Genomic DNA, 11,076 nt, shown 5'->3' with positions numbered 1-11,076 from the left:
TTTTTTTTTTTTTTTTTTTTTTTTTTTTGCCATTTGTCAGTTCACAGACAGAGAGAGGCTCTCTATGCTAAACTATCAGCTCCTGGTGGACTTTGGGTGATCTTTGTCTTCAGTTGCGCCCATGGGTGAGCCCACCAGGCTCCAATGGACAGTTTTACAAACTAAGAGATTGTCCTGGTTAAATGCAACTAGAACAAAAGGCAGGAATGCGGGAAAGGGACTTAAGGGAGGAAACGGTGTGGGGCAAGAGTATTCAGAATACATCATATCTACATCTGTATCCATCTGTCTACAGCAATATCAAAGCACCAAACAATGAAGTAAATAAATAGGTAAAAGGGGCTGGAGATGGCTCAGTGATTAAGAGCATCAAGTGGACTTCTATTCCTAACATAACATGCTTACACCCATCCAATTAACTCCTGGTCCAGGGATCCAGTGCCCTTTTTTGGTCCTCGAGAGTACCAAAGACACAGACACAGACACACACACAGTACACTTAAAATACTCATGCATGTAGAAATCCTGTCTCCAAAAGTTTTCTTTATGGGTAGACCTGGCTGTCTTGGAACTCGCTCTGTAGACTAGGCTGGCCTCAAACTCAAGAGATCTGACTGCTTCTGCCTCTGGAGTGCTGGGATTAAAAGTGTGCACCACCACTACATGGCTAAAAAAATCTTAACAGATAAATAAACCCCCAAACGAAAAATCCCAAAGCTGTAGTGGTCAACTGGCTACAAATTTCCCCGTGTCATTTCCAGAACCGCCAGTGCTCAGGACAAGGAAGCTAGTCAGTGACACGACACTTCAGAGCACCCAGAGGGACTGCAATGAAATCCAGTCTTTGCAACGCTGAGCCAGTAGACACTTCACGTCAGAATAAGAGCTGTTATTTTGTTTTAGATGCAGGTGTAGACTGAACCCTGGTCTCCTGCTGGATGCTGGAGCTGCTGTCAAAATATTTTCATAATACTGTCAAGTTCTGTGGTTGCAGGAATGCAGGCATGGTCTATTAGTAAAGAAATGTAGCAAACGGGGCTGGAGAGATAGATGGCTCAGAGGTTAAGAGCACTGCCTGCTCTGCCAAAGGTCCTGAGTTCAATTCCCAGCAACCACATGGTGGCTCACAACCATCTGTAATGGGGTCTAGTGCCCTCTTCTGGCCAGCAGGCATACACACAGACAGAATATTGTATACATAATAAATAAATATTTTAAAAAATTAAAAAAAATGTAGCGAAGTCAGCAAGCTAAATGTATGCCACCTTTCCAACAGCTGACCTGCCAGGCTGCTACAGAGAATCCAGTCTACCAAACACTCCCCAGCCACAGCCATCCAGGAGCCATGCTGTGAAGGGGACAACTGTGTAAGGAACGTGAGACATCGGTGTGAAGGACGACTGTTGCACTGCAGAGTGTCACCAAGACTAGGTCCTACAGCAGTCTAACAACAAAACCAACAACTCACAATGGGCAGCCTCGTGACACGACTACTTTTAAGTCAGTGGAAACTGGGCTCACTCACAGACCCCGACAAGCAGCTCACCATTTGTGCCCTTATGCAGACAGTCAATGCCAAGGGCAGGGTTGGACTCCTTCACTTGTTTGGCTCGGACTTCAGTCATGGTCTGGATGGGATTCATGCCACTGTTTTCTGAAAGGGCCATGGGGATGACCTCCAAGGCGTCCGCAAAAGCTCTCATGGCATACTGCTCCAAAGTTGGGCACTGGAAGGCACAAGGGCAGTGAGTGCACTAGGCAAGAGCCACCCGACCCAACAACAGTACCTACGTAAACACCAGAAAAGTTACTCAGGCAAGCTTAATAAACCACGGTGACTTTATCTACAGGATGAAGGTGGCAGGATAGGAACCACAGACACAGCAGCTCCCACTGTGACTCTGCCCATTACCTTATCTGCTTCTTTGCTGACTGCCAGGGCGCAGGATATTTCAGCAGCCCCTCCTCCGTACACAACTCGATTGTCGCGGATGAGGTTCCGAATGACACACAAGGCATCGTGGAGGGATCGCTTTGCTTCTTCAATGATCTGGGGAGAAGAGTATGCCTCAGTGCCTCACGCAGGCAGAGTAAGACCCTGGAGCCACTGAGCCACCTCCCAGTACAGTACAACAATGGATTATCCTCACCATCTTGTTGCCTCCTCTGATGAAAATGGTCACAGCTCTAGAGTTCTTACACTTCTCAATGACCAGCATTTTGTCTTTTGTAGTGCCAAATGAGATCTCACGCACCACACCGGCGAAGCCTAGCTTCTCAGACGTAAGCTCTGAGAACCTTGGGACGATTCGTCCTCCTGTTGCAATGGCGATCAGCTATTAGAAGACACAGAGATGTGGTCAATGCTAGTGAACTTCCAAAGCTGGACCACAGTGAGCTACATCTAACCTAGGACCACCTTGTTCACCAGACAGGCAAAGCGTCTTGTTAGACCAACAGGCTTCTGGGGGCTGGTGTAACCAGTTCTATTGTCAACTCCCAACTCAAAGTCTCTTACAGTCTGGGTGGCCCTGTCTGTGAACCCAGCTCACATGTCCCCCGCAGCACAGAAAGCGCAGAAGGAAAAGGGAAGCAAGGCTTGTCCACATCAGGGCTTAAGAGAGCTGTTCTGCTACCACTGAAGGTACAGTACCAGACTTTCCTGCCCCCAAGAGTCAGAGAAGCCCAGAGAATTGACTATGCAGCACCAGAAATACAAAGTAGCATTATTGAATAAAGATGATTCTCTAGCGTTCTTCCAGTTGTTGCTTTTTGTGTGTGGTGGTGGTTTGAGGCAAGTGCTGCCCAAGTGGCGCCAAATACCAGCATGCACTTCAGGTTCACCCCATACCCAGCAAAGGCTGAGTGATAGCCTACCTCAATCTCGGGTCCTCCTACCCAGCGAACGGCAGGGAGGGCGTTCTGAAGAAGTAAATGATTGGCTTCATCATCAAAGCCCCACTGGCAAATAGCCAGGTTAGCACCAGTTCCTTTAATCTGGGAAAGAAATGCCACAAATCTCATCAATAACAAGTAGTTATTTGTTCCTTGTTACAGGATCTGAAAACAAGAGAGATGCACAGCAGTGTGGAGCCAGTGCACTGAAAGGAACCACGGGAAAGCACACCCCGAGAAGGAACATACACGTGTGTGTCTTTACTGGATCCTTCTAACGCTAACACCTGCCAATGGAAACTATGCTTTCATTCCGGTTCCTTCACAGCTTTCGCCTGCTCCACTCAAGCCCAGGGGAGCTGGTAGGAAAGGTACAGCTAGGACGCCAAGCTCACAAGGCAGTCCAGGACAACCAACCTCTTTCCTAATATGCCATTCGACTTTTCTTACTGGACTTACTTGTTTCAGGCTGACACCGAACACAGGCAACACTGCAGGCTATTTGTAACCATGTGACAAAGTCCCCAGATCCCGTGGAGTCCGTTCAGGAGCACCGCAGGACTCACCTGCTGAATCATCTCCTCGAACTTTTCCTTTTCGTATTTCTGCAGGGCTTTGTAGTCCTCCACAGAGGTCACATCCAGCTTGTGCTTTGTCTTTGGCTTAGGTGGCTCAAACGGACACGTGAGAATCGCAATCCTAGCATCTTTCACTTCCTGTGGGGAAGAAAGAAGCCCTAAGTGGTGGTCATAGTCAGAAGCAGCATCCAAGGGTAAGAGCACTGACTTACTTTAGGCATCTGCGGGTGGCTGAAGTCCTTATCCACGATCACACCCTTTATAAGTTTGGTGTCCTCCAGCCTCCCGCCCACTTTGCCTTCCACTTTGATGAGCTCAAAGTCAACGTCTCTCCGCTCCATATCTGCCACTGTGAGGACGGCATTCACAGCAATCTCAGCCATTTGTCGATGACAGCTGTTAACCCTGATGAAAACAAACAACTTTCACATTCCTCAAACCATCACCGTATGCAACTCAACAAAACTCTCAGGAAAATTAGTGCTGCTTTCCAAGTTCAGAGCCAACTCGGGCTAATAACGGCCTACGCAAAGCAGTAAAGATGAGCTGTGTGAACCCTTTAATGATCTGAACCGATTCTACTCACAAGTCTTGAAACCTAAGTGACCGTCCTCTAAAATGCACGAATCATCTGGCCAGTATCCTTGGTGATCTACTCGGATACTAACTACATTACGTTAGCTTCATTTCTGTTCTTGGACGTCTGGCCCTTCACTGTAGGTGCTCAGCTTTTCCGTGTTTTCTCAGAAAGAATGTGCGGTCCTTAGATGTTTCACAGCTCAGATTTATCACAGCTGCCTTTGTGCTGAGACCATTCCCTCTGCTCAAACCACCAGGTACACAGAAACTCCAAAGCTCCGCCATTAAATACCGCTCATTAAGTGACGCAACAGAGGGCTACGAGAATGGCGAGAGGGCTCAGAGCACTTGCTTCCCAGCCTGCTGACCCACCCACCCGGTAGGAGAGAGCAGACCCATAGGCTGTACATGCACACAAAATGAATGTAATTAGAGTACTAAGTGGGAAATCAGAGGGCAAAGAGGAGGGAATAAAGACACCACCAAATCCTCTCTCACACGAAGAATATTTACATTAAAAAAAAAAAAGTGGTCCCAGCACTTGGGAGGCAGAGGCAGGCAGATCTCTGTGAGTTTGAGACCAGCCTGGTCTACAAGAGCTAGTTCCAGGACAGGCTCCAAATCCAAAACCACAGAGAAACCCTGTCTCGAAAAACCAAAAAAAAAAAAAAAAGTGGTATATCAAGCAGGAGGTGACAAACAGGAGCAAAGTCAAGGAAGCACTCATGAAACGTTCCGGTGAAGGCTACTATGAGCAACTAAAGAGACATGTGTAGTTATGCTTTCACTGGGTTTAAATGTCACGTAATAGCAGCAGACAGGAGCTTCTGCCATTGTAGACAGGAACATCCCTAGGCTGAGACCACTTAAGTCTTTAGAGCAGATGCTAGGAAATATTGACAGAAATTATAAGATGGGAAGGTCAATTTTAAAACCGCCCTAATTACATCTTTAGAGCAGTACATTTGCTTATTGAATAAAAAAAAGTGCTTCCCCAGAATGACTTCCTAATGAAGAGGTGATGGGAGGAAGTGTCAGAAGAACTTAACAGTCAGGGTGATTTACTAACTTAGCCAGCAAATCCAGCCTCCAACGAAAACACAGGAAAACAAGCAAACCACACTGCTGCCTCCAAAGGGCAGGCTTGCAAACCATACCGCTTTACTAATAGGACACGTACACTTTGGAGCCCAGCGTGGTTTTTGCAGTCTGAATCAGGGGTTCAGGGTTCTTTATGTCAACAAGGACACTATCACTGATCTTGTCCAGGTGATCTATAGCAATTCGGGCAGCCTGTTCATAACCGTCAGCGATTCTGATTGGGTGGATGCCTCGGTCCAGCAGCTGCTCGGCTTCTTCCAACAAGGCACCAGCCAGGACTGCAACCAACAACAGACAACTAGTTAAGTTACAGCCTTATGTGCTACACCCAAACTAATTCTAGAATTGGGCTGAATGTAATCTTAGAAGTTAGGGTTATGACTGAAAGGGGGGAGGTCATTTCTCTTAGTTTCGATCTTAGTAAAAGTTCAATAGGCTGCCCTTTAAAGATGAATTTGATACAAAAACTTAGGCAGTGGGGGCGGTGAGACGGATCTGTGGTTTAAGGCATCTCCTGCCATATTGACAGTACCGGAACTCCCACAGTAGAACGGAGTCCCAAGGTTGTCTTCTGTTCTTCATGTGACCCTCCCCACAATAAGCATACACAAATGTAGCCCACAATGCAAGAACAACAGTTTAATCGGGAAGCAGAACATTTTGTTTCTGTGACCAGGGACTTCTGCTCAGTGAGGGAGGGCATCCTGGCTCGTGGAGGCCTGCCAAGCGCCTGCTCCCTAACCAACCTGGCTCCCTTCCGCTCTTGTGTACAGAAATGAATTTGGTTCTGCTAATGTATAACTTGCTGCATTCCAAGTAAGTGGACAAGAAAGCTATGGCAATTCCAACAGTGTTGACTTAAACTAGCCACAGATGTGTTTTCATCTCCTCTGATTTGCACATCTGCACAAGCATGCGCAGGTATGGAGCTGAGGGATGACCAGCTGGAGTCAGCTCTCTCCTTTTACAATGTGGACCCCAAGGGTCAAGCTTGGGTGTTTAGGCTTTGCTGGTGAGCAAGTGGCTAGCTGAACCATCTTGCTAGCCCTCAAACTCTGGATTGTTCTGAAGATTTCAAATCTCAGAGGAAAAAAAATGCTAAGAACAGTAAAACAACAACAAAGAACCAAACGTGATGACCCATGTTTTCTTCTCCAATGAACTCTTTGAGAATTAGTTGCAGGAATCAAGGCATGTCACTGTCCTTCTGTATTCTGGTATGAGAACCATACCATGACGTATAACCGTGATGTAGCTCAGGGACAAGGGACATTAATACAATAACCTACAACCCAGAAATTTGCCTCTTGCCCATTTATCTCAACAACTTTTGCAGCTTAAAAAGGACACATTACAAGATGTCCTGTCTCTCTACAAACTGCCTGCCTCCTCTCTGCTCTTTCCCAACACTCAATCCCAAAGTCTGGCTGACATGTGCTATGTGTTCCCCAACTTCAGCCTGTCCCACTGTCCTCATGTGGGATACAGAAACACTGGCTCTTGTGATGAAGGTCGTTTCTTTCCTTACCAACCACTCCTGTGGTTCCATCTCCAATTTCATCATCTTGGGATTTGGACAGTTCAACCATGAGCTTGGCAATCTGATGATCAACATCCATCATGCTGAGAATGGTGGCACCGTCGTTTGTTACGGTGACATCGCCGTCCTTATCTACCATCATCTTGTCCAGCCCTGAAAGACAGAAGTTTAGAAGGAAGTTGGGGAAAATGATATGTAACCAAGGGCTAGAGAGAGCATCTCAAACAATTCTTACTGTGACATTCATTAGAAACAAACAGCCCGACACACAAAAGACATCCACCAAAGAAAGCCTTCCACCAGCTAATTCAAACTCTACACTGGAAACAGACTAAGTGTCTCAAACCAAAGAAATGCGACCAACCACCACATACAGAACACTACTGAATACAGCATTAACTCAGGACATAGGTGTGCTCTGGAACATGCTAATGCAGGGAAGAAAAGCCCATCTCAAGCCGTGAGCACACTAAACTGCGAGGAGCCCGGACATTCAGAGCTTCTTGGCTGAACGGAGCTGCAGGACTGCCCCACTGCATTTCTGAAGGTGCTACTACTGACTGTACTATGAAGTCAAACCTTTATTAATGATATCAATGATTCTCTCACCGTTTGGTCCCAGTGACGTTCTCAGTGTGTTTGCCACAGCTTTTGCAGCCATGATGTGAGACTAAATGAAACAGAAAAGGCAAATATAAGCAAGTTACAGGTCATTTCAACAATTAAAGGCATAGAGCTGATGTTTACAGAAAAAAAGACTTGATGTAATTTCTTAAAAAAAAAAATCTAGAAATTTCCACACTAACAGAGAGGTCTGACTTAAGCAGGAACTTTCACAACTATAAGCTTTAGAGTCAAGTGCTTTGTGTTTTACATTCTCAGCATGGGAGGAGGCAGGCTGTCTCCATTACTGACCTGGAGAACAGAAAGGCCAACTGTAAACATAATACCTTCTGTTTTCACCAAAGCTCACCATAGTAGAGAACACTGCATTAACCCCACAGGAGAGCCACCCTTGCTAACATTTTTAACAAATACTATTTTCAAAAGGAAAGTTCTGAATGATGGCTAAGAATTTAGTGCCAATGACGCTGTGGGGACAGGACCCGGAGACTGCTGTTTTAAACTGCTCTACAAGTCATCTTCCACCTGAAATCCTTGTACAGATGACAGACCAAACTTAACTGTGAGAGATACTAGTGTAAGGTTGGAAGGTCAGCTCACTGACAGAGTGGCTCAGATAGCTGTGGTCAAGAGCACTTGCTCTTGCAGAAGACCCAGGCTCCCAATGGCCTGTACTCCAGTTCCAGGTGATCAGATGCCCTCTTCTGGCCACCACAGGCACCAGAGTGCACACACATACATGAAAGTACTCACACATACATATAAACCTAAAATAAAAAATACACAGTACAGACATCTTGTTATTACATAAATCTGCCCCGTGCTTAATATAAAAACAGTGAAGTTACATATATAACAAACATTGTTTAAAAGCAGCGTTGTTTTATGATTTAGTCTCAGTAAGTTTGGTCTGTATACCTATTTTACATACATCTATACCCTGGGTTATGTAGAACTTCACAGGAAAAAGATGTAAAAGCCCTATCCATATAAGCATTATGGTCATGTGACCTTCACCCATGGCAAGCAGATGGTCATCTTGGGTGACCCTCAGTGCACCAGAAATTCTATATCAAGGGCCAACTACATGTCCCTAAACAGAAGAACCTGAATATTCAAAGGGGTTGCCCCAGAACACCCAATTCCTAATACTCATATTACCATCCTCATGGGCCCGAGATCTTGATCCCTACACTCTAGGAACGCGAGCCACAGCTCCACTGCAACATCTGGTCTGGTTGGTTTGTTTTCATTGATATTCTTGTAACTCAGGAGTTAATTATAACAATCTCCCCACACCAGAATTTATATCAATGTTATTAAAATATTCATGGTACAAGCCTGAAAGGACCCTTCCCTGTCCCCAGACACACCTGGCTCTCATTTCCTTCAATGTCATCTTCTTTTATTCTTGCCACCACCAATTCAGGTTAATGTCATCCTACAGAATTCCAAGACTGTATCCCCTCCTCTTCCCATTCACCAGTTAACATATTTTCTAACAAGCCCTTTGACAGTTCCAAAGGCAGACAAGGACTCTTGGCGACTGAGTACTAAAGCTGGAAAGCAAAGCACTCTGGAGCAGTCCTGGCTCTCTTAACTCACCTTCTCACCCCGGAGGGGCAGGTGGATGCACACTTACTTCTCTAACCACAGAAATCGTGGGTGTTTTCAGAGCTGTGCAAGCATACACATTCATTAACGTCTCTCCTCACTCCCAATGGCAGACTAGAAAACACCAAGTTCATTTTGTCTTTGCAAACTCTGGGGACTCTTAAAATGCACTTTGCAAGTATGTATTCCTAAGAGGCTTTTTCAATAACCATCACTGGTTAATATTTCTCTGGATGCTCAAGGATACTGGGCACCTGAGCTTATTTTTGGTTGACTACCTGGGTGTGTATTATTGAGCCGAGGTCAACACCGCACACAGAACAAGCCTCTACTACAAATAATCTGGCCCTGAATGCCAAGGCTAAGCTCACTGCTCTGCACCACTAGCTTTGACTTGGAGGTAGACTGACATCATGGCCCTTCTCTAGCACAGCAGCTGGGACATCTTTGGCGATTTCCCTGTCCCAAAGTGCCTAATTCTGTAAGCAGACCTGCCCTGAGTGAGGACCACAGCAACAGTCCACGTAGTTAGCACAAACGGCTGACACAACTGTCAACATTAATTACATTGGTAAAAATCCCTCCCACCCTGAGGTGGGGACAAAAAAAAAAAAGAAAAAAAAAAAAAAAAAGGAACTGAACACATAATACATTCAACCTGAAAAAAAAAATCCCCCTAGAAAGCAAACAGAACCAAGCATCTATAGTTGCTCTGGCCACTTCTTTGGCTACCCCAATACACCTGTCAAGTCCTTGGCTTGACAGGCACACGTGAAACCTAAGAAGGGGCTCCGTGGCAACACCTGTCAGTGACAATTGATTTTTTAAAAAATATTTATTTATTATGTATACAATATTCTGTCTACATGCCTGAAGAGGGCACCAGACCTTATCACAGATGGTTGTGAGCCACCATGTGGTTGCTGGGAATTGAACTCAGAACCTCTGGAAGAGCAGGCAATGCTCTTAACCACTGAGCCAACCGTTTTTTTTTTTAAGGGTTTAATTAACTTTATTTTATGTGCATTGGTGTGAAGGTGTCAGATCCCCTGCAACTGGATCTTTGTTGTGAGCTGCCATCGGGGTGCTGGGAATTGAACCCGGGTCCTCTGGAAGAGCAGTGAGTGCTCTTAACCACTGAACCATCTCTCCAGCCCCGTGATATTGTTTCTTATCTGGGACCTGGCTTTTTATTCCTTTCTTTCTACAGGACATTCCTTTCTACTCAACATTTCGGCTCCACCTTTCCTCAGGGTAACGTCTTTGTTCCTCTATGTGGGGCTCTAGAGCTCAAACTTTGGGGAAATTATCATAATTTGCAGCCAACCGTGTGTGCTCCATTGAAGCTGTCTCCTTCCACTCCAAAATTATGTGTTTTCTGGCCCAAGAGAATTTACCATTACCTCTGAACGAACGCAAGGCTCTGGCCCAAACACGTTGTGTGTCGGGCAGTTTCTTCTCTCAAAAGTTGGAAAAGCTCCCTCCACTGTCATCCTCCAAGTAGCCATTCGGAAAGCACACGGCATGTCGCGCGCGTGCCCCTTTTCTACGCTTCTAAGTTTCTCCCTCTACGGGACGGAACCGTGTCTAAGGCACATGCCATCTAAAACCGCATCGCCAGTGACTCCACCTTCTGTCTGGGGGTCCGCGGGCCGGCTCCCCAGGTGAGCTGCTGCATGCGGCCCCACCCGGCTCGGAAGGGCCACCCCACCTTCGGGCTGAGGCCTCTACGACCTCTCCCGCCCAGAGGGTGGGTGTGCACACAGAACCCACAAAGGCTCCACGGAACCGGGGATTCTCGACCTTTCGGGCCAGCACATGGCTGAACCGCTCCCACGCCAGCGCAGGCGCAGAAGAGCGCTCCGGCCGCCTCCCTTCATCCCGCTGCCTGGCGTCGCGGGCCGTTACCTTGAGGGCCTCAAGCCCCATGAGACGGGACTTGCGGTCCTGATCCTTGATGATGAGGAAGGGGCGCCCATACTCATCGAAGGCGAGGGTCCCCACGGACGCCATGGTGGGCGAACTAGAAGAACAGGCACTTCCCAACAACCGGCAAGGGACCACTCCGGAATAGAAAAGGCACCCTCCTCTCGCGAGACGACGCAAAATCGCGCGCGCGTGCGCAGTACAGACCGCGCGCGATTT

General features: G+C 46.7%; 1 protein-coding gene across 1 annotated transcript; it reads right to left on the bottom strand.

Moving 5' to 3' along the window:
* Positions 1-1,502: 1,502 nt before the first annotated feature.
* Positions 1,503-11,021, bottom strand: Cct5 (chaperonin containing TCP1 subunit 5). The gene is made up of 10 exons (XM_050144801.1): positions 10,840-11,021; positions 7,303-7,363; positions 6,682-6,846; positions 5,233-5,431; positions 3,686-3,878; positions 3,462-3,611; positions 2,878-2,997; positions 2,151-2,336; positions 1,913-2,050; positions 1,503-1,727 (listed from the first exon to the last, which is right to left on the bottom strand). The coding sequence occupies exons 1-10, from the start codon at positions 10,942-10,944 to the stop codon at positions 1,518-1,520; spliced, it is 1,527 nt and encodes a 508-aa protein (XP_050000758.1). The 5' UTR covers positions 10,945-11,021; the 3' UTR covers positions 1,503-1,517.
* Between the last annotated feature and the right edge of the window lie 55 nt (positions 11,022-11,076).

The sequence above is a fragment of the Alexandromys fortis genome, unplaced genomic scaffold, assembly GCF_014885135.2.
Source record: "Alexandromys fortis isolate MF-2015 unplaced genomic scaffold, M_Fortis_MF-2015_v1.1 scaffold_52, whole genome shotgun sequence".
Lineage (NCBI taxonomy): Eukaryota > Metazoa > Chordata > Mammalia > Rodentia > Cricetidae > Alexandromys > Alexandromys fortis.
Note: the sequence above shows the minus strand (reverse complement) of the source record. Positions and strands in the feature narration are given on the sequence as shown.

What these genes read in the sequence shown, in the direction of transcription:
- Cct5 (XM_050144801.1), bottom strand. Translation starts at nt 10,944, where the DNA reads ATGGCGTCCGTGGGGACCCTCGCCTTCGATGAGTATGGGCGCCCCTTC. An exon ending in TCGAGGAGATGATTCAGCAG is followed by an intron (nt 2,998 to 3,461) that starts GTGAGTCCTGCG and finishes TTTCTTTCCCAG; the next exon opens with ATTAAAGGAACTGGTGCTAA. An exon ending in TAGGAGGACCCGAGATTGAG is followed by an intron (nt 2,337 to 2,877) that starts GTAGGCTATCAC and finishes GTCTTCTAATAG; the next exon opens with CTGATCGCCATTGCAACAGG.